The following is a 27,344-nucleotide window of genomic DNA, read 5'->3' on the forward strand; positions in this document are numbered from 1 at the left end:
ATTAAGCCAGTTGGCATTCCTGTGGGTCGCACCTCCTTTTTTTCCAGGAAGGTGAAGACCGACCGAACAGCCGGTTTTCTGGCGCGCTTCCCTTTCTTTCTTTAATTTTTTTTATTTAAAAAAAAAAGTAGTAATGTATCAAAATACCCTCAATGTTTTTCTTATTCACGAAAATGTATTCATCTCAAGGTACAGAAATGTTGGAGTATTATGGATCTTTGGGCCTCAATATATAGTTGCTTCTTTCATGTCGTCTGAAAGTGTTCGAAGTCTCTTTTCTCTCTCTCTCTCTGTCTCTCGCTCGTGTTTGTTTTTGACTTAAGAAGGGATTGACAGAGTCATGGCGGGCTGTCTTTAGGGTTTCTTCGCTGAAGTTGCAAGCTTTGAATGCTTTTGTTGATCTTTGAATTAGTTTAAATCTGCGAAGAGAGACGGTAAGAAGCCATACTGAAATTGAGCTTTTCCATCGTTTCTGTTATTAGATTTGGGTAGGTCTGTATGCATATTTCTTGATAACTTTGTTTGATTTCCTTGGGGATTTATCATTTGGGTTGCAATTTCAGATTTAGGTTTGCATGTATTTCATTTTTTAATTTATTTTCCTAACATTTCTTATTTAATTTCATAAATGAAAGCTCTTTTAGTTACATTTTTTGGGGTTCTGATTCCGGGTTTGTGATCTCTTGTTCAATTTTCGGTGAAAATTATTCGTAAGAGTGCTATTGACAGAGTTAATTTGTGACCGGCTTCTGTTTGATATCTCACAGTCCCTCTTGCCTTTCTGAGTAAAAATCTTTTAAATTCTTTTTTTTTTATTTATTAATTTCTTGGGGGCGGGGATTCGTTCTCCTCTGTAGTCTGCAAGGTTTGGGGATTATTTTCCTTTTAGAATCGGACCTTTTTTTCCCTTTGTATGTGCTTCTTCTTTTGATCTGTTCTGAATTTGAAGAGTCGGTGGGAGCGTGGAGCTTCTTTTCGAATTGAGGTTGGGAGTGATAGATTTAGGATTTCATAGTTTTGGAGCTGCTGATTTTAGTCAATTCTGGATCCAGGATTTTATATTTTCTTTCTTCTTCGGTCTTATAGAATTTTAGACGAAAATGATAAATAGGTTCCATAGGGTAGAACGAATTTTTGGTCTTGGCTGTTTGGTCTCTCTCTCTCTCTCTCTGACTAGTTTTGGTGGCTTTGACAGGTGATTCTTTCTCCAGAACGTAAAGGTTGTAACCAGTAAGGACTCTACAATGCGTGCACCATCACTGCTTGCTCAGTGCCTTCCTGGTCTGGTGCCTCACGACCGTTCAAGTCATAGCTTCTCTTCAATTTGGGAAAGGGATGTGCATCCACCATCACCAGCAGTTGAAATTCTTCCTTCAAAGGTAGCTCTCTTCTCCATCCCTTTCACCCTTTCTTGTTTGAAATCACATTGATGTGCTTGATGCTTCAGGACTAGGAGATTTATGGAGTTACTCCTTAAGTAACCTATTTGGTTGATTGAGCGTTTTCATATTATCGTGATTCCTTTGATTGTGTTTCTGCAGACGGCTCACCCATATAAGTATGCGGGTGAGAATGTGGATTTGCATGGTCTCAATCTCTTCAAGGTACCTCAAATCCTTGGTTGTTTTCCACTGTGTGTGGTGGGTGGGTTTCATTGTTTCTTTTTGGCCTTCGGTTTTGTCCTTCGATCAATAGTATTTTCTGTGACTTACCAGCAGATGGTTTTGGATGTGCCAGAACTGTAGTGTACGTGCAGTGTTAATGGCAATGCTGTGTTGGAAACCAATCTTAACAAAATTGGACTCAAAACACAGCACTTGGCCCCCTCGTTCTTTGTTTATCCTGAATAAGCATATATGAAAATCACTGAAGTCCTTGGTAATCTGGACAGATGGGTAAAATGGAATAAAGGGATACCTTTGTCTATTAATGGAAATTGTAATCAGCTTGGCTCCAGACATGTTATTAACAATATGTTTCTTGTAGGGAAACTAGTAGTAGGACTGTCCTTTTGATATAAGCTTACTAATGTGTCATCTTTAATGTATGTCACAGGGAAGAGTTAGTGTTGCCGATATTATTGGATTCACTAGTTCAGAAACTATATCTTCAAAGTCTGAAGGTAAGTGCATGACCTAACAGAGTTCAACCGAGGAAATTAGTATCCAAAATTTACTGGTCTTGAGAGATCTGCTTTTCATGGCAGTGAGTCTACTCAAGAATCTGGTTAGCATTGCTGGTAGTAATTCTTTACTATTGAGAAATATGAACAATGACAAATTTCTGTTTTACAGGGTCAGTAAAAGCATGGGATAGTTCTATTGATCTTGTTAATGTTCTCAAGCATGAAATTCGTGATGGACAACTAAGTTTTAGAGGAAAACGGGTTCTGGAGGTAAGGTCCATGTAGGAAAGTTTTCACAATTTCTTTCTTTGTGCCTCTCATTGGAAGCAGCATTTCCTTTTGTTTTTTTTACTATGTGCAGATATGGATTTCGTTAGATTAAACACTGATTTTCCGTAGAATTAATGGAAATAACTGAACCTGGACAAAGAAACCCCCCGCCCCCCCCCCCCCTTTTATGGTCCTAGAGCTTATTAGACATAAGTTTCAGTATAAAATCCTACATCAACATTGTAATTCTTCTGCACCTCATCTCATTAGACCATATCATATCTTTAGTTTTATGAATTTTAGAATCCATTTCCTGAGTCTTTTTAAACAATGTCACTGAAAAGTTAGTTACTACTGCACTTGGATGGATTTAAATTACTTTAGTATCTATAATTTAGGTTTTTCTTGGTGTAACTAAGCTTGGTTACAAAAGAGATTTAACCATATTTTTTGTACCCTCACGAGCTGACGTGGCTAAGATAAGACAAAGGGTAAATAGGTAATTTAACCAGAAAAGGCAAAATATAGACCTATCATACAAAGAACCATCCACCCTGTTTACGGGACATTCTGCCGAGGCCCTTCTTTCTTTTGTGCTTTTCCTTGCTGTAATTCTGTTAGGTACGATCAAGGGCACGTCAAATCTAGACCTCTCTAAAACATCCCCATTGCTTGAAATCGATGATTATATACCAGTTTTTGTGGACATCAGATAGTACTCCCAACTCCTCTGGTATGCACCTTTCATTCTTCTGGAGGGCATTGTGGTGATTGGCGTGCCGTTGTGATTTGGGAAAGACTCATCAGGTAGCAGCTGCACCCATGAATGCCTTATTCAACTCCTTTACATCTCCCTTTATCGTTTTCCCAGCGGGACCACTGAATTTCTGACTTCCTCTCACCATTCCGGTAGAGTTGTAAATTCACATGACCAACCTTCTCCCCCCAGTCCCTTTTCCTTCTTGTTCTCATCGTCTTTCACTTATCCAACCCCTCATAGACACAATTAATTCATCTTCACCGACATGTTCATACTCAAAAGGGAAAATGCACTCCACAGAGGGGGATGGGCTAAGAAGTAAAGGGGCTTCTCTGTGTATGCTACAAAAGGTTATTGGGTTGGAGTTTAGTGAATGAGTTGTGGAAATCTAGATTTAGGAGCACTTCTAGCAGAATGTCAACCTAGAAACTGAGATTTCATGCATCTGCAATCAACTTTACTCCTAGCAATGATTGCCAAAACCATGACTTATTTCATTGAGGAGTCCTCAGTGGGATCGATGATGTCCTGTACACCACAGCCACCATCGAAGTGGTGTACGGGCTTGCTGATCAAGAAATTACCGTCTGAGGCTTGAACTGGATGAAGAAGATAGGGTTTCTGTGGTCAATGAGACTGAACTCACCGCTCCTCATCATAGGAGCACAGGGATCTGGCCTGGTCTCTCTGCTAGACCTTGCACATCACGTGGCTTGCAGGATCGGAGAGACAGTTCCGGAGGATGAGGGTGATAGGAACTGCCACAGCCATGGGAAATGCCGCTGCCAAAAACCTACTCTATTTTATGAACGACTGGGGCAGTTTCCTCCTTGAAGAAAAAGGTTTCAGGCTCGGTTTAACCAGCCATGGTTACACCAAGCACAATCCTATTTCGGTTATATAGACACTTTAGCGGTACCTCTTCAGAAAATTTTCCATAAACAACCATCTTTGCATTCATGGTCAATCTATTCTTTTTTAGTGCTTTAGAAGTTGAAAATTAACCTTCTCCTTGGCAATTTTTGCAGCTTGGCTGTGGCTATGGGCTTCCAGGGATTTTTGCTTGCGTAAAGGTGTGTTCTGCTGGCTGTTTTGCCATATGATTTGATTATCTCCTCTATTTTGATCCAATATAGGTATCAAACAAAAAAAAAAATATATGAGAATGCAATTGGTTGGTGCTTTGTCACTATCTTGGGCATGTGTTTTTAATATCTGTTCTCAGCATAGCTAACATGAATGGTATTGACCATTTTCTCTGCCTTCAGAGCAAGTGGAAGAAACCTAACAAGAAATAGATTTTGTTTCAATGTTACATTCAATTTTTGAGTTCTTTCTTAAAATTTCTCTGGTTGAATTACAGGGTGCAGGTACTGTGCATTTTCAGGATCTCAATGCAGAGACTATAAGGTGCACAACGATACCAAATGTGGTTGCCAATCTGGAGCAGGCTCGGGACAGGCAGAGCCGACAGCCTGAAAGTCCCCTGACACCATCAAGGCAAGCATTGGCTCCTGAGGTCCATTTTTATGCTGGGGATTGGAAAGAACTGCACACAGTCCTGTCAGTTGTGAGGAAGGAAGGGTTTGAAATGACAGCTGGGATGAGTGTGAGCTTCTCTGAGGAGGATTTCTTGGATGGCTGTAGCAGTCAGGATGGTAGCATTGTTGGTCATGAATCATCCTCTAGAAGATCAAGAAAGCTCTCAGGAAGCAGAGCTTGGGAGAGAGCAAACGAATCAGACCAAGGAGATGGTGGGTATGATGTTATCTTGATGACGGAGGTACCATACTCAGTGACCTCCTTGAAGAATCTGTACACGCTCATGAAGAAGGTTAGTATCCTGTTTCTATTTTTCCTTTGATTTGTGGTGGGTGGGTAATTGACTCTGGATATAGAAATATGTTACACAACACATTGTTCTTGATCATAAATCTATCTTGGTTTTTTTTTGGGATGCTAAAGTGATGCTTATGCTCATCCATTGTAGGTTATAGCCCCCCCCTCCCCCATAAAGTGGTGGAGGGTGGGGGGAAATCCTTTTACTTGTTTTTTAATTTACTTATTGCTTCCCTTCTCTAATTGTGTTGCTTTTCTCCCTTTTCCTCTATTTGAATGACCAGTGCTTAAGACCTCCCTATGGAGTAGTTTACTTGGCCATGAAGAGGAATTATGTTGGTTTTCATAGTGGAGCACGACACCTGAGAGGTCTAGTCGATGAGGAAGGAATTTTTGGGGCCCATGTAGTCAAAGAGCTAGCTGACAGAGAGATTTGGAAGTTCTTTTTCAAGTGATTGACAATAAAACCAGGCAAGGACTAGTAATACTCTGAAAAATCCCAGATTCAGAGCTCTATTGAGCACACTTGTAAAAATATCATAGCTTTATTTGTTTTCACAATTTAGTATAATAATTTTGGGAATCAGAATTAGTAGGCTGGTTGGTGAGCTTCTAAATTTGCTTGCCATGCATTCTGTAAATTTGCTCAATTTTTTCCATTATTTTTAGTCACACTGAAACTGTACACTGAAGAATTTTAGTAAATTTGAGTTTGATATTACTCAGAAATTTGCTCTCTTATAAATTTGTTGAATTGTATCGTTATTGTTAACTTTTGAACAGTACTTGAGCATTAGATTGCCAAGGACCAAAAAAATACCACTCAGAAAGGACCTCCAAAATGTGAAAATGTTATGCAGGATATGATTCCCACATAGTGTCAATCAAGTAGAATGTTTGAGGTTATTGACTAAGTAACTGTAATCTTGACTCTTGACCAGGGTTTAAAATTTTGGATTGAGTGTAGGCTTATTGTTATTGGAATTTTGCCACATTTTAATGAATGATTTCTGGAGCAGTCTAAACTCTAAAGCATGCAGCTGAGAGATATGGAGTATTCTCATGGATTGTGGTGCCATTAATGGATAATCAGCTGCAGTACATTAAGTAATGCTTGATGTGGGTTAGAATGTAGAAGCAACAAATACAGGTCTGGAAGCTTATGGAGAAATTAACATGCATGGTATCTTAACAGATGAAGAAAGCAAGTGTTTTTGCATAAGAGTAAACTATTCAGATTGCAGAAGCAGGAATGAAGGTCTTAAGCCACACACAAAGAATCGAATATCTTGTAAAACTGTGGCAGAAGAACAACAGACTACAATAAGCAGCAGAAAGAGCCAGCATCAACAATAGATAAAAATATGTGGTAATGATATGGAATTCCTGTTATGAAATAATAAATCCTGAAACTCCAGATAAGCCCCAATTTGCTAGGTTTACAATGAAAGACCAAAGAAATCAAATCCCCTCAATTACATTTATGGTTCCTAGGTTAATCAACACTAACCAAATACTAGAAAAATTAAAAAAAGGGACTTCCAAATGCGAATTACTACAACTTGTGAAATCCCTCTGACAACTGTCTCCTCCAATGTGTAGGAATCAAATTGTATGCGTCACGATCACCAAAACAGTCATCTCAAACGACAAAACCTCTTCCAACGTTAGAAATTATTGTTTTGGAATCATAGAATACTTCTCCCTGCGTATCATCAAACTCAACAGCATCTCTGGAGGTGAATCGGTATGCTGCACGCTCTTCCATGTGCATGTAGATCGAGAAAATCACTGTTGATGCATTTTCTGTGGATTCCGTGCTCTCTGTATATTTTTATATGTTTTTATCTTCACAGGGACGTTCCTCGTTTCTGCGAGCGCACAAAACTATGCAGATCAGAAAACGGAGTTAAAACGAGTGAGATATCCTTGTTTCAATGAAACCCTGCAATACGAGGGTATTTTTGTAATTTTGCTAATGATTTCATGATATTTGGTCACTCACGAGCTGTGGCGTGCATTACCGCGCGTCAAGGTAAATGTCGGCTGCTTTCTGGGCCGTCCAATCTGCATAATCGAATGTGGCTTCAATACAGGCCATTGGATCTTCAAGATCGCGTCAGTTAAATGAGTTTTGAACAGGAAATCTTAGATTGGAATTTGAGGATTACTTATGGTATGCGTAGCACCATAGGATCAAGGACTATGATTTGTTCAACGGTCCTCTTCACTCTCATCCGTAAGATCTGAATAATTCAATCTGGCTCATAGATGGTGTAAAAACAGAATCTTTAAGACAGAAATATTGCACTTGAGTCCTACTGTATCAGCTGGATCATACAGTGCTCTATGGCATACCAAGGCTCGATGTGCCACACCAATAGGAACACCCGCGATGGTATCTAAACCATCCCAAACTTCATACAATCTGTACAAACGGAATCCTTTAATCTGGACCATCCATATATCGATACTGTGTATGTTAGAAACACCTTAACTGGATCTTCCCGGCCTACCATTGTACACTAAATAGAATCTCTTACGTTTCGCAAGGTTTTACCTCGAATTTTGAGATTCTTCCAGAAATAGAAAATGTTCAAAACGCTGTGACATACTGGAATAAGTATTTATTTGCAGAAAAAACTTCCAGTATCTACCTTAAAGTCGTCCACACTCTCCCAATTTGCTCCATTTATGCGCAGTCACGCGGTAATCGCCATAACTTCTCCATCCAAGATCAGAATAATGCGAAACCAGTTGCGTTTGGACCATGACTCAATGAATTACATTTCTCATGGGTGTTAGTTCACCCAGTTATGCCATTAAACCTTTCAAAAATGTATCTTAACACACTGCCATTTCATGAACCTGTGATTTCACAATTTTTTATGAGCAGGGCTTTTACGTGCCGCACTATCCATTCACTAAATACTTTATAACAGTGTATTACATTGCAAAATGTTTTTTTTATATGACCAGATGCCCTTTTAACATTGCCAAAAACATGTCTACTCTGAATGTGACTTGTCACTGTGAACTCATTGTCTGTCACTGCCATAATCTTGTTTGGTGTTTCTTAATCGCAACAAGACTCAGGAACACCGTCTTGCTTCAACCCTTGACACAGTAAAGATAAGGACTACAATCCCAAACTCTAGACAAGTCCCAACTTACTAGGTTTACAATGAAAGACCAAATAAATCAAATCTCCTACCAATAACATGCGGGGTGTCTAGATGTTTCAGGCCATCGTTATTCTCAGTCCCACAATCAAAGATCATATTTAAGTTTAATAAGGAAATCTGGCGCCACTTAGATTGTTGATATCTAAGTTACAGGCACGACAAAACCTTTTTCCCAAAATATTAAAGTAAAAAACAAACCGAAAGCATATAAAGAATCAAAACCCTTTCTTCTCTCAATGCTCCCATAGGCCCAGCCATTCTCCTTCACACTCTCTCAACCACCCTTGCAACTTCATGACAGCAGTGATCATCATTGGGAGCAGAGATTAGACAACGAGCAACCGAAGCTTCAAAACCCCTGCTCTCGCTTGTTCCCATAACTTATTATTGTGAAATTCACATTTCCTCTCTACCTGATCCATACCATTTCATGGTGACAACATCACACCACTCAGATCTTCTGACTATGATCGGGCTTTGACAGTCATAGAAATGGCAAATCTGCTGTCACTGGTATGCATTTAGAAACAAAATCAGGTTGGGCATATCCTGAAATTTGGATCTTGAAAACTTGAGGATGACTATTTAATCTACTGTGAGCAAAGATCTCTGTTTCCTTCTATTCTATAATGAGGGTAAATGTTCTGCTTACTGAATAAGAAACTGGGAGAAAACCATGATCCAAGGAGCCTCCAGACAGTCAATCAGAAGAAGTCCCATTCAGTTAGTAACATTACCCTGTGGGCCTGTGATATTGTACATGTTGGGAAGCTCTAATTTCATCTCATTCTTAATGGTCAATTGTACTTCGCAAAATGCAAATGAATGGTAAATCACTACAAAGAACCTTTAATAATCTTTTACACTCAGATCAACAATGAACGGCAGAGGTGTGATAGAAAGGACTATATTTAATGGACAACAGAGATTGTCTTTCTTTCATCCCAAAACTAGAAAGTTGATGCATAATGTCCACAAGAAATTTCTTATGCAAAACAAAACATTTATGGAGTTTCCAAAGGAATTCTCTCTGATACAGGCCTAGATTAGCTGCACAACAAAGGTCAAACGAAAGAGGCAGAGGACTGTATAACAGGATTTGATGGCCATAGCCCTCATGAACAATCTTGTCCGCTTCGATTTTTTGTGAATCTTCTCCACACCATCTTACTACAATGCAACAGGGTCAAGGCTGCCACAAAATAGAGGATAGGAATTCCAACAACACAACCCCCGGATGCAAGATTAATCAGTGTCTGCAATGGAAGAGGAAGAAGTCAGTAAGGGAAAAAATGGAGTCATGGGTGTAGGCAAACTATTTTACATGGTTAAACATACTGATAAAATAGTGATACGGATTTGTCACATATTCTTTGGGATGGAATGGTGTAGGGTCAAAGACCCTTCCCAAATGGTCAGTATTTGGTATCACCCCTTAATGGTAAGGTAAGGTATGGAAACCATATCGGTAAGTCCATACCTTACTTTACAGACTGGGGAGAGGTTGACTTCACCAATAATAGGATCAGGTAATTGGAGAAATCAACCACAAATCTGACCTGGTGCCATCCCTAGATTTGCACTATATCGTCTGTAGCTGTATCAATACACACGCTTATAGAAACCTTTCTTTTTATCTTTAGTAGAAAAACTGAAGTAAAACCCCAAATAGCATGCCATAAAGGAACCCATAAAATCAGACAATATGCTAAAAGTAAGAAGTAGCAGACGTCATACCACTCTAGAAACTCCCAGAGTGGAAAAGAACTCCTTGAACACCTTGGCATAAAATCTATTTTGTAAACTTTAAACGAAACAAAATGGAGATAAACTGAATTATCTGAACTGTTTGATTGGAAATTACATGAAAAGTTCATTATTGGTGAATGTTCATATACCAAATGTTTGCAATCAATTTGCCAAGCTTAACTAGGGATGAAATTTACCAAAATATAGCGGGAACTAGACCAGCTTGCATGTACACAGTTATGATATATTAGTGTCAGTGTCAGTTTATGGGTTTACGCGTGTGTCGGTTCCTTAAGGGTGTTTTGGGTATTTGTGTAATGTCTTAGTTTGTTATTTCATTCTTGAGTGTCAGTCTAGTTGTGGACCCAATCTTGTAATTTGCCTTATGTCTAAGATAAATAGATCCCCCCCCCCCAACGGTATGAATACTGAACCATGTACTCTGCTAACTACTCAAACCGTGGGTGTGTTCTCTAGTCTTCTCCTCAACTTCTCTTTCTTATGTGAGAACTGATTTCAGCACCTGGGATTACTTCTTAATTCCTGTTCTGAGTGTGGTTAGAGTTTTTCCCTACCTTTTGCTGTCTTTTGGCTGTTAGAACCCTACTTTCTTGAACATCCACAACTAGGGTTTCATCACTATTGTTGCTAAAGTTATTAGAGGAGGAATAACTTTCTCTGCAGATACCCTCGTCTTGGTTAGGGTTTACTACTCTTACCTATGCTCATAGGAGTTTATCTGTTTATGGATCTTCTTTGATGATGATGATGCTTATTCCTCTCTTCTGGACAGTCACAAACATCATTGTGAATACTGTTTCATGGACAGATCATGTTCGTTTGATGTGGAAATCAGATTTTCCTTGTTCCTGCCAAAACCCTAATTAGTTGGGCAAAACCCTGCTTTTTGGGAGATTTTCCAATAACCCTGTCTATCGTCGGTTGATTGCTGTGAATTTTGGAGGACTTTTTCTCCCTCTACTATACTGTCTGTGGTCAAAATTTCAGACCAAACAGAATTCTGGCCATCTGCGATTTTGAGGTATTGTTTTCTGCGATTTGCTGTTTTTAGGATTCTTGGGTGCTATTTCACGTCAATGTTCAGATTACAGCTATTAAACTGAGTAGGGCTTCAAATTATCTTCTCTGGGCACAAGCAGTTACAGTTTATATCACAGCCAAACGGAAGATCTGATTATGTCTCCACCTCCTATGACTTCTACTGAGTATAAGGAGTGGAAGATGGAGAATGCTACATTGCATTATTGGCTGTGGAATAGTATGGAGCCTTCTGTGGCTACCAATGTAATATTTCATACCACAGCCAAAGGTGTTGGGGACGATCTGAAATGAAGTTATCTCGAGATAAGAATATGTCTAGAGTATATGATTTATATTAAGCAGAGAGGCAACTCTACTGACGACTACTATAGTGCTCTAAAGGGCATGTGGGAGGAACTCAATGTGTACCAGCCTCTTTCTACTGATATTGAAATTCTTAAATCTCAACATGCTTGTCAAGAGACAAATATTGGTTGGAGAGAAGATTCCCTCTATGAATGAGGCCTACTATAGTATGCAACATATTGTGCCCCCTCCCTGTCAAAATCTGAATCCGCCACTTGCTCTAAGGACCATAGTTTAAGAGCTCGGCGAGATCTCAACAACATCTCGCTTAAAACTCGATTTTTTCATTTACCGAGTCGAGATGGGAGGCGAAATTAAAAAGTGCACGAACACGATCGAGATCTCAGTTCGAGATTTCGGTTCGACCGAGATTTGGACCAAACAGTTGTTTAAAAGATGCAGATCTCAACCGAGACAGTCGAGGTTTTGCCACCTTGTTTCGACTGAAAAATTGCCGGAGACGTCAATTAGCATCCAACTCACATCAAACTTGCAAGATTTGTTACAAATCATCTCAAATTTGAAGAACTCGACAGGGAAAGAGGCTAGTAGCAGTTCAAAATGTTATTGAAAAGTTGGAGCCAAATGCATCGATACAGGCTGAGGCAAATTATGAGGTGAGAGTATGGAACTTGGTAGTAAGTAAAGGAATGTAATTAGTTAATTTATTATACCATGTACTAAATAGAAAATACTAATGCAAGGCATGTTTGAATTTTGAAATGAAAACAAATCCAATACTTCAGAGAGGCTAGTGCAAGTTTCAGTCGAAAAGCTACAGTGGAGGGTAGACAAAAGTCAAACCCTGGAAGGTCCACTACTGCCTACTGGCATTATATTTATGAATTATAATTTTACCCCTTTAAGGTATACATATTCCTAATATTCTATATTTGTAATGCAGCCGACTGGTGGGTGTTTTATGGTATAAGTTTACCTAACCTGAGGAAGATAGCAATCAGAGTGTTCATCCCTTTAAGGTATACATATTTGCACAGACTTGTTCATCCTCCGGATGCGAGCGAAACTAGAGTACATTCGCATTTATCCACACGAAGAGGCAAAACAAATTGGGTCACTAATGACTAGAGCAACTGGTGTATGTGCATTATAATATGAGACTAAGGATGAAGCACATACGTGAAGAAATGGACAATGATAGAGAACCAATCGAGCTAGCAAACATTTTCCAAGAGGACTCTGATGATGAAGAGGATCCCCTATACCAGTAGGAGATTTGGAAGTGTTGATGAGGAGGAACACCGATATGATGGTGGTGGTGGTGAAGGTGATGGTGATGGAGGTGGTAATAATGATGTTGGTGGTGGTAGTGGTATGGCGAGTGGTGGTTATTATGATGATTGTCATGAGGGGATGCGCGAGCAATACCAATACGACTTAGAGACGGAGGCGGAGCCTATGCGTTACACATGTGAGAGTCAGTTTACTCATGCCACACAGGATCAGGACCATGGTGCCCCCACTACATACCAGAGACGCCCGCGTTGCAAACAGTCACAAGCTCAAGATGAGGACATGAGTATGAAGACCATGGTTGAAAGTTTCGAAAGCATTAGTATAGATACTACAAGTGAGCGTCAGTCGTGGCACGCATCTCAGCCTCAGTATGACTATGATTATGGCTGGGAGAGCACCAGTTCTGAATATAGTTGCTATAGGCAGCCACAATCAGTACACTATGGGCATGACTTCGATACTCGGAGCACTGAGTCAGGGTTTGTCGATGACCTATTCATAGTCCCAACCCAGCATTACATGCGTGATGGCAGTAGCAGTGGATTGATCCCATTATTCCCATCGCAACTGCCTCTTCTATACCCTAGGATAGAGTACCTTCGGATAGCTGATGACAACACTTATATTACTTGTGTGGTAGACTACACACATTTCTTCAACAACATTATGACATGGAAATCCTATGGGCACAGTTTAAGCCTTACTGGCTTCGGAAACATGGCTTGGAAGGATAGAGGTACATCATATATGTTAAGATTGATGAAAATACCCTACTTTACATTTCTAATGCTTATTTAAGTTGTTTTATATTAATTGAATGCTTTGATTGCTTTTTATTACTAAATTATGTGTAGAGTAGGGTATTTTAGTACGTCGTCGCCTACCAACCAAGGTCCGAGGTGAAACTCCTATTTGGACTTTGATTTTGATAGTGTGATTGTGTTTAAATGGCCTAAAATAGGCTGAGTACCAAGTTTCAAGCCCAAACTAGGTCTAAAACCCACCGAAACCAGCCTTCGAGTTCAAAAATAAAATAAAATGCACCAAGTCTGAGATCTCGGCCCAACTCGGTTTTTTGGCTAGGCGAAACCAGTACCATAACCGAGTTCTTGAACCTTGCTAAGGACAACTCTGCTTTTGTTGTTGGCACTAGTGACCACAGTCGTGGTTCTAGATTTCCTAGCAAAGATAGTGGTTCAGGGGGACATCATGGACAATGTATGGGTGGTCGTGGCGGACAACAATCAGATCAGTTTGTCAGACAATGTACTCATTGTGGTCGCAACAATCACACTATTGAGAAATGTTGGGTCAAGCATGGTAAGCCCCAATGGACACAATAACATTTTGCTAATACTACTATGCCCAATGGGAGTATTGAAGTGGTGTCACCTCATGACACTAATCAGAGTTCTTCATCTGGAGGTAGTGTCTCATCTCGTGATGAGATGTTCAATCAACTACAAAAACAGGTGTAATAGCTTGAGACATCCTCTTCCACATCTACTGCCACATTGGCTCATTCAGGTATCACCCAAATGTCTCGTTTCCTCATCCTCCACTCCTTAGGGTCAATGATGTAGGTGCGTCCTCACACATAATCGGTAAGACAAATTTATTCTCTTCTTTTCAATAGTCTAATTGTCCATCCTAAGTTGTTCTTGCAGATGGATCCTTTACTAATGTTATTGGTCATGGTGCCATTCCTTTATCTTCATCTCTTTTGTTATCTACTGTACTTCATGTTCTTAAATTACCTATCAATCTTTTATCTGTTAGTCAATTTACAAAACATTTTAATTGCTTCTTCACCTACCCTTCTTACTGTGTTTTTATGGATCTCAAGACAAATAAGACGATTAGTGGAGCATGAGAGGGATGGCCCATACTACTTTGACATTGCTTCCTCTTCTACGATAGTGTCTGTTACCTCTACTACTGCTTCTCCTCTACATTGGCACCACTGGCTGGAAGATTTTTCTCTCTCCAAGCTTCAACATATGGTCCCTAGTTGGAAGTCTATCTCCCATATAGAATGTGAAGCTTGTGAGCTTGGCAAGCATCACTGTAGTGTTTTTCCGTCTCATAGTATGTCTAAGAATCAGTTTTTATTTGCTTTAGTTCATTCTGACATCTGAGATCCATGTGGGTTAAGATTCGGTCCTGTTTTTCTTATTTTTTCACCTTTGTTGATGATAGCTCTCACATGACATGGTTGTATCTTTTAAAGGATCATTCTGAGTGTGTTTGCTTTTAATAAAATGAAATCAAAGTTCAGTTTGGTGTTTGTTTGAAAATTTTAGGTATTAAAAATGCTCTTGAGATTACTCAATGTAAAATTTCTTTTTGTTTTTATTATGGTATTACCCATCAAACTAGTTGCTCTTATACACCCCAACAAAATGGTGTGGCGGATAGAAAAAACCGAGATTTGTGAGGAATTATTAGACCCTTAATATTTCATATGAGTGTCCCCAAACTTTATTGGGGAGATGTTGTTTTAACCGCCTGTTATTTGATTAATTGGATGCCCTCTTCCGTTCTTCATAATAAATGTCCTCTCTCTATTGTTTATCCTAACTTTTTTTTGTTTTGGGTGTATAAAAGAATTCATTACCAAGGAAAGAAAGAAAACAAGGGGCCCCCAAAGGGGGAATACAACAGCCCACGGCTAAACAAAGCTTCAGCTAAAGGCAGCTGAAGGAGAGAAAGAAACATTAGGGACACCCCAGGAGACAACAATACGTCTGTTCCTTGGGGTGTCAGTACAAAAAGAAGAAGGGGCTGACAATAATTTGGAGGAGATTTCAAAGGAAATGGAATCCCAAATCTGTTGATATGAACGAGAATTGGAGGTCCATTTCCTGATATTTCGCTCCATCCATATATGGTTTAGGGCAGCACAAAAAGCCATCTTCCCAACAGTGTCGCATATAGAGGTGCCTTCGAAGGTCATATCTACCCAAATCCATTCTCTAGAGAATGGAAGAATTCTTCTTTGGGCAGGCCAGCACTTCGATAGAATACCTTTCCAGATGGCTTTGGAGGTAGGGCACTCAAAGAACAGGTGATCTGAGTCTTCAATGTTGTTCCAACAAAGGCAGCAAGCATTAGAAACTTGGATGTGACGCCTGCAAAGGAAAGCTTGAGTAGGAAGACATTTGTCGAAAACTCTCCAAGCAGTGAAGCAATGGCGAGGAATGTGATGCTTGAACCATAGGAGCTTCTTCCAACCAGCCATCGAGCCTTTGAATCGGATTAGGTTCCAAGCTGCCTTAAAAGAGAAGTTCAGCGATCCGTCTGCTGTCCAGGAGACACAGTCACCCCTAGAAGGCATCCTTCTTTGGATGGTCTGAAGATCGTCCCAAAGGAGAGAGAGAGGCTGGGAAGAGGTAGGGGGAGGTGACCAATCATTGTGATGAAGAATGTCCGCAACAAGAGCCATCCTATGAAGTCCTGAAGCATAGATCGTCCTTGGGGTGACAAGATGCAAAAGAATTCCTTTAGGGTGCCAGTGATCCAACCAAAGCAAAGTGGAGAGGCCATCTCCAATGTGGGAGTGGATGAAGGGGAGGACAATGTGGCGGGACTCCAGGATCTTTCGCCAAACCCAGGAAGCATCAGAAGAGACAGAAGCAGTCCAGATGGAGTCTTACAGGAGAAGACCCGAATAAACCCAATCAACCCAAATGCTCTTCTGTTTTGAAGCTAACTTCCAGATCAGTTTGATAATACCAGCCTTGTTGACTTCTTTGATTCTTCTTATGCCCAGACCTCCCTCCTTTTTTGGGAGGCACACAGAAGCCCAAGAAATGGGGTGGAGGAACCTGGTGGATTCAGCTCCCTTCCAAAGAAAAGAGGCAAGTAAAGATTCCAAGGACTTGATCTTGTTTGATCTACCACCATGTATTTTTGGATGCATATATTTGGTTCATAATCTTCATCCTGGCATTGATAAATTGTCTCCTCGTGCTATAAAATATGTTTTTCTTGGATACTCTCGCCATCAAAAAGGCCTATCGTTGTTATGATCTTGTTACCCGTCAGTAGTTTGTTAATGCTGATGTTACATTTTTTAAGAATACTCCCTACTTTGGAGTTGTTTTTGACTTAGGTCCTGTCTCTCTTACTCCTCCATTGATTCCTCAAGGCATTCCTCTTGAAGATTCTAACCCCAAATCCAACAGGGATACCATTACAGGTATACAAGCACCATCCCAAGCAATCACTGCCAGTTGCTGTCATCCCTCAATCTGATTCTTCACCCGGAAGTCCTTCTCTTGATGATTTACCTTTTCCCTTCAGAAAGATACTTGTTCTAGTACTTAGAATTCTTTGGTTGCCTATCCAATTGCTAATTATGTTTCTCTTTCCCATCTTCCTATTTTCTTTCGTACATTTGCCCTCTCATTGACCTCTCATTCTGTTCCCACCAAATACCAAGATGCTTTAACTCAGCCTAGTTGGAAATCACCTATGGATGTAGAAATGGATGCTTTCTCGCAAGACTTGGACTTTGGTAAATCCCCAAGTAAGGATCTTGTGCAGTGTCAATGGATGTATACCATTAAGTATAACCTTGTTAAGGGCTACACTCACACCTATTGATTATTTTGAAACCTTCTCTCCTGTTGCTCGCCTTAATTCTGTGAAAGTTTTTATATCTTTGGTTGTTAATCTTGATTGACCTTTTTTTAGTTAGACATCAAGAATGCCTTTCTGTAAGTGATTAGCATGAGGAGGTTAATAGGAAGCAACCTCCTAGGTATGTTTTTCGGAGGGAGAATGCTGAAAGAGTTTGTAATATAGATGGGGTTCAAGTAATAACCACTCTACAATTGGATCGATGACAGGTTGCAGCAGAACATCAGAATAGCAATAAACCAGAATTAGTAACTTAGGAGGTAGAGAGCAAACCGGCCAACAGATGGCTACCAAACTTAGGTTGAGTGGAGGTGATGCTGATCAGATCCTTTTCTCCAAATTACAGCCAATTCTGATGCCTGAATGTTGAACTTTGAAGAGGACTTGAAATTAAAAACCAGCCTTCAAAATAGAAGGTTAATAGAGAAACCAATCCGGCCAGCAGTTGGGGAAACCAAACAGAGTAGATTGATGAGCAGGTTGTACTCTCCAGATGCTTCGAATATGGCCCCAATAGGTTCAGTAGCTGAAGAGATCTGAAGACTTGAAGTTGCAGCAAAATCAGCAGAGAAACAGAACCGCAGGGTGTAACAGCAGCAAGCAGCAAATAGTTGGCAAGGCGGCAAGGCGACCCAAGGTGGTAGAGGGGTGTCTAAGCACTTAGGTGACAAGGTGCTCACCTAGGCATCGCCTAGGCGACCAAGGCACCCTCAAGTGCTAATTTTTATTTCCCCCTTCTCTACCATTATTTAGTGTGTTACAATATTTTAGTATGCTATAATATATACCTTATGTCATCAAAAATCAACATTAAGCCTCCTCAAGTCATCAAAAATCAATATTATGCCACATCAAGTCATAAAAAAACAGCATAGAACTAGAAGACAGCAGAGCTGAAGAAGTAAACTATAGGAAGTTTGAAACAATCAAAACATACATTTGGTTTATACTAATCTCACATTTAGTTTATACTGTTCTTAGAAAATATAATTTTATCTAAAAGTTAATTAAATTGCTCTTGATTTGGAGAGATGTTCTTGTTCTCTAAGAAGTTAGATTAGTCAAATGATTTTATTATTACATAAGACTTTTTGTATTAGTTAGAGCACCAAACCAGCTTTTCAACAAATCCAAAATTGCTTAAATCTGATTTATATTGAAAAAGTTACGTTCCGGTCAAACCTTATTTGGTATGTACGAATGTTGTCAAAATCTCTTTGAATGAAAATATTTTTTTAGATATCAAAACAAATGAATATTTTACCGTACTTTTGGTTTTTAGCAATGTTTTACCATATTAAGATTTATAAAAATTTTAGATTTGAGAAAAACCCCAACATTTGAAAGTTGAAAATTTCACCTACCGCTGAAAATCCAGTTTTTGTTCTTGAACTGGGGGGTTGACTTTTTATCCTTTTGGAATTTTATTTTTTACCTATTTTTATTAGGTTCAAATAGGGGGGGTATTTGCTTATTTATGAATAATATCTTATGTAAATGAAATTCCAAGTATAAAAACATTTACTTAAATGATATTTGGCATAAATAAGGGTAAATACCGGGTTCGATACCAAATGCAAGACTCCTTACAAAAAAGCGGCAGTCGCCTAGGCCCCAACAAAACCGCCTAGACGCCTTGGCGACGCCTTGACAACTATGGCAAGCACACTCGATTGGAAGCAGAGGAATAATAAAGAAGAGAAAATTGAATATGAGGGAAGGATAACGAGATTCGGCTCTCACCAGCCAAGCTCTCTCAATCTTAGAATTTCGGCTCTCTCAATCAGGCCTCTCAGCCCTTCATCCACACAATAGGACAATAAAACTTTGCACAAAAAGCATATTCTCATTCATCATAATTGTTGGTGGGGGGCCTCTAAGGGCATTAAAGATTTATAGACAGCTATGTTTGTCTTATAAGTAAGAGAAAATTAGAAACTTGAAAGAAAATGAAACAAACCAAAAATAGAACTTCTAAATAAAAGCTAAGCCTACTTTCTAAATCTGGAATTAGAAACTGAAGAGCTAAGGTTGCTTAATAGACATCCACAAAATATCTAAGAGAATAAATCTAAAAATAGAAACTAAACTAAACTCATAATTCCCCACACAGACAAAATTGAACCTTCTAAAAAGTCTTCACATGGTCTAGTCTTGGGTCCCACAAGATCTTTTCATAGTTAGCAAGGTGGCAAGGCGTCCAAGGCGTTGGAGAGGGTCCAAAATCAAGGCGACACGAACAAGGCGGACCAAGGCGTCCAAAGCACCCAAGGTGCCCAAGGAGCCTGGATGACTAGGCGTCGCCTTGATAACTATGGATCTTTTAGTAGCATTCACACCAAGACAAAATAAGGGGTTGTGACACTTTTCATGTGAACAGTAACGTGAACAATGTTTTTGCCTCTTTTTCTTCATATTTCAATCTACATCAGTTTGTAAGCTGAACAAAGTTGTTTATAGGTTGAACAACACCAAGAGCGTGGTTTGATAAATTTAGTAGAGCTGTTGGTTGTCGTTATTCTCAATGTTACTCAAACCACTATGTATTCGTTTGACGTCAAGACTCTAAAGTTATTGTGTTGGTCGTTATGTTGATATTATTGTTTCTGGTAATGACTTGTCTAGAATTGAACAAGTTAAGTCTTTACTTAAAGAAGCACTTCCAGATGAAAGATTTGGGAGCTCTCAAATATTTCCTTGGCATTGAGGTTATTCTGATGACAAAGAATTTGCATACAAATATCAGTATCGGAGGTTAGTCGGCAAACTTATATATCATATTGTTACCCGACCTGATACATCCTTTGTTGTTGGTGTGATTAGTCAGTTTAAGGAGACACCTAGACAAGTTCATTGGGAGGCAACATGTCGTATACTGAAATATCTCAAGGGTGTTCCAAGGAAAGGTCTTATTTATCGCCGTAATGGACCCACCAATATTATTGGTAATTCTGATGCTGATTGGGCTAGTATTGATGGTGTTCAAAGATCTACTATAGGCTATTGTACCTTTGTCGGAGGTAATCTTGTTACATGCATGAGTAAAAAGCAAATTAAAGTAGCTCGTTCTAGTGCTGAAGCTGAGTAAAGAGCAACAGCTCACACTGAAGCCAAGTTGATGTGGTGTAGATCCTTTGCTCATGAGCTTGGTTTTCTAATCAGCAAACCTATGGACATGTTTTGTGATGACCACACAGCTACTTACATTGCTAGTAATCCAGATTTCAATGAGAGGACTAAGCATATTGAAGTGGACTATCATTTTGTTCGAGATGCAGTATTGAAGAAATTGTTTTCCACTCCTTTTGTCGGTTCGAGTAATCAACTTGGAGACTTGTTTAACAAAGCCTTGTTTCAAAATGTATTTTTGCAAGGGGTGTTCCAAGCTGGGCATGGGTGATATCTATGCTCCAGCTTGAGGAGGAATGTTAAGATATATTAGTGTTAGTGTCGGTTTATGGGTTTAGGTGTGTGTTGGTTCCTTAAGGGTGTTTAGAGTATTCATGTAATGTCTTAGTTTGTCATTTTGTTATTTCATTCTTCACTTAAAGTGTTGGTCCTAGTTGTGGACCCAATCTTGTAATTTGCCTAATATAAATAGATTCCCCCTCCCATGGTTTGAGTATTCTGCTCGCTACTCAAACTGTGGGCTGTGTTCTCTTGTCTTCTCTCATCTTCTCTTCTTCTCCTCAACTTCTCTCTTCTCTTCTCTTCACTCTTTCTTATGTCCAGGTACTGATTCAGGTTCTGCTATTGTTACATACACCAATTAGAAACATGTGGAAAAGAGGATTTCAATGCACCATAGACATAAGAATGGCCACCAAATATAATTAAGTTGCAGATAGTTACCACCATTCCAGCAATTAGATGAACAACAGGAACGAATATTTGATCTGTTTTATTTCCTTCTGCATAGCCATTGAATGCTATGACCATTGAGAAGGTATGGATGGTAACAAACCCAAGAGAAATAAGTGCTGCCAAGAAGAAGATAGATCTGTCAAATACCAAGTCCAACAACTGCATAGGAATATGGGAAAGATACACAACAACTGTAATTCATAATTAAATATTGCCACTTCAGCGTCAAGATAGATTTTTAAATATTCCCAACTTTCGAGAGCTGCCAGAATTTTGCTATGGATTAAATTTGGATTTATACAATACTAAGCTCATTCCTTGACTCTCCAAAACTCGAGGTCGAGTTTTTTTCAAGCCGGGGAACGTTGATAAAGAATTTCAGCAAAAAGAGAATATGGGTCTGTTGTTTTCGATTTGGTTCGGTTAAACTGAACCTATGGTTGAACATTGGGTCAAGTAAGACTTAATCTCAAGTCCCAATGGGTTATATGGGTCATGGGCTGATTATTTTTGGGTTTTCTATCGTAATGGGCTAATTCTATTAGCCCAAATATTAGGGCTATACAGGATTAAGTGGTCAGTATATTAATTTGAAAAAAGACTCAAGTTGTAAGAGATTCCTCGGTTCCTCCTACCATATATAGAGGTTTCTTATTTTATTGGTCAATATGAAGTTATAAATAGAGGAGGGAGCAGGGCCATAGACCCTTCAATAATTTTGACAAAACCCAAGCTTTATGCTTTTCTTATCTTCTGTGCAATGAAGAATGCTCTTGTGAGATGCAATGGCAACCTTGGTGAGATGCTGGTCAAGTTTTAGCTGGGAGGCCTAATTCATATCCTTCTTTTCTTTTTTTTTCATTCTATCAAGATCAGATCTGTGTTTTCTGTTGTTTTCCCTAGTCCTGCACATACTAATCTATTCTGTTCTGCTGTTTAATTTTTATTCTACTAACTGGGTTTCTTATTTGTTCTTTCCTCAGTTGCAGTAATCTGATCTCAGGTTATCTTGAGTTTTCTGTTCCATTTCATAATCAGAATGAATGTTCCTAATTAGCTTTGAAAGTTACTTGCTATTCTGTCTCTTAAATCTCAGGTTTCTGGATCTTCTCATACCTGCGGTTCCTAGTTTGTACTTGTTGGTTAATGTCTTCTGTGATCTTACTGATGATCTACGGACAATTCACTGCCCTGTTTCCTCTCAGGTTTGCTTATACTAATCCTGTTTTCTGATCTGTCAAGCCAGAGTACACTCATCGATTCTCTGAATTCTAGTTATTAGTATGTTTTCAGAAATCCCTGCACATTACACTGAACTGCTATTCTGACCTAATTCTGTTGCAGTTTGGATCTCAACCTATTACATTGTTTTCTGGACTGTCCTTCCTTGGTCTCTATTTCTGAACTCTTGCTGCTATATCCGAACTTCCGCTAATAGTTTCAAAATTTGGTTCCAGATTTTATTTCCGTTTCTACAACTTTCTAATTCTGGAAGTTCCAAATTGGTTTCTAGTTTTAGTAACTGCTAAATCTGTGTTACTATTTTGGGAAGTCACTATTTTGGTAGTTGCCAATTCTGGTTTATTCCTGGAGGTTCCTAACCTCTGTGATCCTGGTGTTTCATTGGGATTCTAAACCCTAATGCCTAGGTGACTTAGAATACCCCATTAGGATTTCTCAAGTGGTAAATATTTGGGCTGCCAAGGAAAGCTTGCATATGGAACCAAATGCAATGTATCTCATCATCTTTTATCTTTGACTACATGAAAAATCTATTCGATTCATTTGAACATTTTCAGGTCCATTGTACGAAGTTACCAGAAGCTCACTTTTTGTATGAGCTTCAAACTTACTTTAAATTTTTGTTTCACTAATATGTTTTTAAATTGTTTAATTATCATAAGAACATTGAGACCGCCTAAGCTTTCTTTTGATTCTTAAGTATTTAGATTTACCAATGGCCTTATGGAGAACACAAAACCATGCCCAAATAGTTGAGAGATGGAAACAATGATGATTCTGATTGTTCTGAACAAATACCTATGTTTTTCTAGCTTATTTTGCTATATATTGATTTATACACAGCTTTACCCTGTATAAATAATGTTTTAGCTGGTACATATTGAAAAATATGAATGTCACCCAGGGAAAAAAAGAAATATGACTCACCCGAAACAAGGAAGAAGGGTATCTTTGAGCACCGATCAGCATAAAAGGTTGCTGGACCAAAAGCAGGTGTTAAGAGGCTAACACAGAAAAAGACAGCATGGGCCACACCATGACCCAGACCTCCAGCTGTGCATCATCAATTTGAAATGTAGCAAGCAGAGCAAGTCAGCAATGATCTTGAGAAAACAGATACCAAAAAAAAAAAAAAACTCAGAAACCCCTTAAACATATATTAAAGAGGACATTAAGGTTAGGTGGCATCAAAGGAAATTTAAGGTCAGAAGACATCCTCACAACAATCACTCCAAATAAAATTGAATGGTTGAATTATCCAATTAATTACATTATCTAGGCAATGATATTGAGACAAATGACACAGAATTACTCAAGAACCATTAAACACATATTAAAGAGGAAATTTAAGGTCAGGAGACGTCCCCATTTCCAACTTGAAATAAACCTGAAGAGTTGAATTATGAACTACATTCTTTTGTATGCAGGATCATCCAAATGGTCTTTTTTTTTTTTTTTATCTAAAGGATCTCAAACATCAGAACATAGTGGCTTCCTAATATTCCACATGTTTCCTACGTACGGTACGAGCTCAAGGGCTGCAGTAAAAATATTTTGGTTAGACAGCAGAACCATAAATATCTTGTAATCTTACCAAGAGCAATTTGCATCTTATCTGTCAAATAAAGGCGAGGTTTTGAAATTCTATCAGCAAAAGCATCCAAGATATCTTCCAACCTCCTAAGAAAAAAAGTCCACCAGATGATATGTCAAGAAAGACCCCAAAAAAAAAATATATTTTTTTTATCTAAAGTGCAAATTTTTTCATAAATATATACAGAAAAGAGAAAGGTGATAATTATAGTGGTTTTAGTTGTAAAAGAACAACTCCAATAAAAGTAGCTATTAGAAACTGAAGTTTTAACTTTTAACACTATGAAACATATCCAAGAAAACAAAAGCAGAAGATCTAGTATTGGCTTCTTGTGCATTAAATCAATAACTCTTCATTATATTATTGAAAGTTACATTTTTCATTAAGAATGGAGACAATGATATTACAAAAGCTTTAGCCGCACAAAACAGAAGGGTGGAACTTGGATCCAAAAGTCTTCACAAGTTTCAGAAAATATAAAATGCCAAAGCATCTAAACAACATTAATATTTTATTAGATTGGGAGAAAGTGGAAAAACTAAAGAGGATATCCATGTATCCGACACATGTTTATACTAGTTGTCTAAATTCTAATAGAAAAGGAAAACTCAGGGCTCCAACAATATTTTTACTTTTGACCATGGAACTAAATCTCGGTTTCGGAAGAAACTGAGACGATATGTCATGCAACTTTAAAAAATCTCATGTTTCAACCCAACTCGACCAATTTCGACATGTTTCGATCAAATTTCGACCATATTTCACAAGTTTTGACCTAAACACCTATATAAGTGTCACTTATCCCCATCAAAACTTGAGGAAACCTGGCTGGAAACCAGGACAGGCACTAATTTATGCCAAATATTATTTGTAAGATATTATTCATAAATAAGCAAATATCCCACCCCCCATTTGAATCCAATAAAAATAGTTAAAAATCGAATTCCAAAAGGATAAAAAAAGTCAACCCCCCAGTTCAAGAACAAAAATTGGATTTTTGTGGTTTTGTGCTCTGAATGAAAATATTTTTTTAGACATCAAAACAAATGAATATTTCCACACTTTTGGTTTTTAACAATGTTTTACCATATTAAGAGTTATGAAATTTTTAGATTTGAGAAAAACCCCAAGGGTTAGACCATCCTTAAAATGATGAAATCTAAACTAGATCTTACCCATTTGCTTAAGAAATTGGTGGATATTCAATAATAAGGATGAAACTGGCAACAAGAACAGAAAATCCAAAATCAAGTTACTCTAGAGATCTATCTCATTGTTAACAAAATGTGATATAGCAACCATCATGCAAACAAATGATTCAAGTTCAATATAATTCATTTAAAACAAGTGGATCTAGAGAACTTTTTTTAAATGCCTTGATGGTTCGTGGATTGATTCAAGTTTATACTATAGAATAGACAGATATATATTATATAGATAGATAAACCTGCTGACAAGAATCTATAAAGTTTTCTGGGCATAATTAGATCAAATAGGACATTCTTCCAACATCTTAAGAGTAAAACTGGAATCACTACAGAAGGGTACAGAAGCTATCAAGGATTTACATAATTCCATACAAACTTCAACTCATGGCTCAAACCAGTTTTTATATGCAAAGGTAAAACAAAAGAAAAAAGATACCAAATAATGTCATAATAATATCAACGTACTTGTAAACCCTCCAGAATAAAATCCTAAGACCTTCCTGAAAACCAACAGATGTGATGATAAGAATTCCATAGGGCCACCATGTTGTCGATTTCAGGGGAAGAAATGCCCTCCACACTCCCGAAAGAACAATCAGGCTCACTAGCCATAACAATGTACTGCATCCATTAACAAGGCCCAACTATTAGAGTTCTAGAACAAATTTGTGATCAAAGGACCGAGAAATCAATATAAAAAAAAAAATTCTTCCAGAGAGCTATGTTCAGTAGAGTATAAACATCAAGAAAATAAGAAACAACATCCCACCCCCCGGAAAAGGTAGAAAATTACAATAGTGTAATGCCAAAATTAAGCCCGTTTTCAATCATTTCTTCAAAGGTCAGCCATAATTCAGACCCACAAGAAAGAACAGAAGAAACCCAAGGGACTTAGAAGATATTCACAACAATTTGCATCCTTACCTGGTGTAATTTTCTAGGAAAAAAATTATTTTCGCATCAAATTCATGATTACTGAAACTGTGTCGTTGATATCATGAACAAAATTACCAAAAGAATTTAAGGAAGTTTCGAATCAAGAACCGCAAGAGCGTCTGAGAATACCTTGACAGGACAGTTAGAATCAAGAAAGGTTTCTTGGCGATTACAACGACGAACAGAGAGAGAGAAGGTCCAAGGGCTAGCAACGCGTATCCTATGCCTGCTGCTACTGTCATGGTGCCCTTCGTGGTTTCAGCACTCTTTTTTTTTTTTTCGGTAAATTGGTTTCAGCACACCTGCTGACCTGCGTATTCAGAAGCCTGCAACGGCGAACGGGGTTAACTCTCTCTCTCTCTCTTCCTACGGTCCGCCGGTCCGGAACTCTGGATCGGTTTGAGTCAGGGTATTTGGCTTCAATTGGGACTAATCTTTTGTGTTTTTTTCCTACTACTCTAGTCCGGAAAACTGAAAATATGGATATGTGGATTATTTTTGTCCAATTTAGCCTTTGTAGTGTTATATAAAATAAAGGAAAAATAACGATATCTGGTCGTGTTTTCCTACGCCCACGCACAAAGGGATGAAATAACCACCCCAACCCACCCCTCTGTTGGATGCCCAGGTGCATCGCCTCATTGGTCTTGTGTTGGTGCAAGGATCACATGATCGGGCATCGTTCTTCTTCCTATCATTGTACAGTGTCTTCGCTTCAAGGTATTTTCATCATGGATCGACAGATTTTTCGAATAATGTGGTTATGCGCAAGAGATATCCCATTTCTTGAAAAACCATAAGGCTATGTTTGGATGCCAAGAAAGGAAAAAACATAATGAGACAAAAATCATGATGATACATTACTTTATGTGTCTATCTCTTTTCTCAAGTTCAAAAAAAAAAAATTTTGAATTTTTTCTTTCTTGACATCCAAACATAGCCTTAAAGAAAATAAGGGTGGACTGCTTTTAAATTAGTTATGTCTAAGGCGTATGATAGTGTCGAGTGGGATTATTTATAGGCTATTTTTTTATTTTTATCTTTAGTAATACCTAGTGGATATGATTAGTTATATCATTTCCTATGTTTCTTATTCTATCAAGTTAGGGAGGACTTTGATTTTTTTGACACAAGGATGTCATCTTAGTCCTTACCTACTTATAATGGCTATAGAAGGTCTTTTGCATATTCTGTAGGTTTATAAGGATATGAATGTGTTTAAGGGTATTAAGATAGGTCAGAGTTGTCCACAAGTTACTCATTT

General features: G+C 38.5%; 2 protein-coding genes across 4 annotated transcripts; one reads left to right on the forward strand and one right to left on the reverse strand.

Moving 5' to 3' along the window:
- Positions 1-257: 257 nt before the first annotated feature.
- On the forward strand, positions 258-5,732 carry LOC122672764. Of its 2 annotated transcripts, XM_043870249.1 has the most exons (8): positions 260-434; positions 1,196-1,379; positions 1,542-1,604; positions 2,056-2,122; positions 2,295-2,395; positions 4,184-4,228; positions 4,519-4,989; positions 5,279-5,732. In XM_043870249.1, the coding sequence occupies exons 2-8, from the start codon at positions 1,245-1,247 to the stop codon at positions 5,447-5,449; spliced, it is 1,053 nt and encodes a 350-aa protein (XP_043726184.1). In that variant the 5' UTR covers positions 260-434; positions 1,196-1,244; the 3' UTR covers positions 5,450-5,732. The 2 variants fall into 2 exon arrangements, with proteins under 2 accessions (XP_043726185.1, XP_043726184.1); XM_043870250.1 differs by lacking the exon at positions 4,184-4,228 and having other exon boundaries at positions 258-434.
- A 3,216-nt stretch (positions 5,733-8,948) lies between these two features.
- Positions 8,949-26,334, reverse strand: LOC122670328 (gamma-secretase subunit APH1-like). Of its 2 annotated transcripts, XM_043867165.1 has the most exons (6): positions 26,210-26,334; positions 25,610-25,765; positions 23,937-24,022; positions 23,270-23,395; positions 21,089-21,216; positions 8,949-9,435 (listed from the first exon to the last, which is right to left on the reverse strand). In XM_043867165.1, exons 1-6 carry the CDS (start codon positions 26,320-26,322, stop codon positions 9,295-9,297), a joined length of 750 nt encoding a protein of 249 aa, XP_043723100.1. In that variant the 5' UTR covers positions 26,323-26,334; the 3' UTR covers positions 8,949-9,294. The 2 variants fall into 2 exon arrangements, with proteins under 2 accessions (XP_043723100.1, XP_043723101.1); XM_043867166.1 differs by lacking the exon at positions 23,270-23,395.
- Positions 26,335-27,344: the final 1,010 nt, after the last annotated feature.

This window comes from Telopea speciosissima, chromosome 8, assembly GCF_018873765.1.
Source record: "Telopea speciosissima isolate NSW1024214 ecotype Mountain lineage chromosome 8, Tspe_v1, whole genome shotgun sequence".
NCBI classification, from domain to species: Eukaryota; Viridiplantae; Streptophyta; class Magnoliopsida; order Proteales; family Proteaceae; genus Telopea; species Telopea speciosissima.

What these genes read in the sequence shown, in the direction of transcription:
- LOC122670328 (XM_043867165.1), bottom strand. Translation starts at nt 26,322, where the DNA reads ATGACAGTAGCAGCAGGCATAGGATACGCGTTGCTAGCCCTTGGACCT. An exon ending in ATTCTAACTGTCCTGTCAAG is followed by an intron (nt 25,766 to 26,209) that starts GTATTCTCAGAC and finishes TAATGGATGCAG; the next exon opens with TACATTGTTATGGCTAGTGA. An exon ending in TAAGATGCAAATTGCTCTTG is followed by an intron (nt 23,396 to 23,936) that starts GTAAGATTACAA and finishes GATGATGCACAG; the next exon opens with CTGGAGGTCTGGGTCATGGT.
- LOC122672764 (XM_043870249.1), top strand. Translation starts at nt 1,245, where the DNA reads ATGCGTGCACCATCACTGCTTGCTCAGTGCCTTCCTGGTCTGGTGCCT. An exon ending in TATATCTTCAAAGTCTGAAG is followed by an intron (nt 2,123 to 2,294) that starts GTAAGTGCATGA and finishes TCTGTTTTACAG; the next exon opens with GGTCAGTAAAAGCATGGGAT. An exon ending in GGATTTTTGCTTGCGTAAAG is followed by an intron (nt 4,229 to 4,518) that starts GTGTGTTCTGCT and finishes GTTGAATTACAG; the next exon opens with GGTGCAGGTACTGTGCATTT.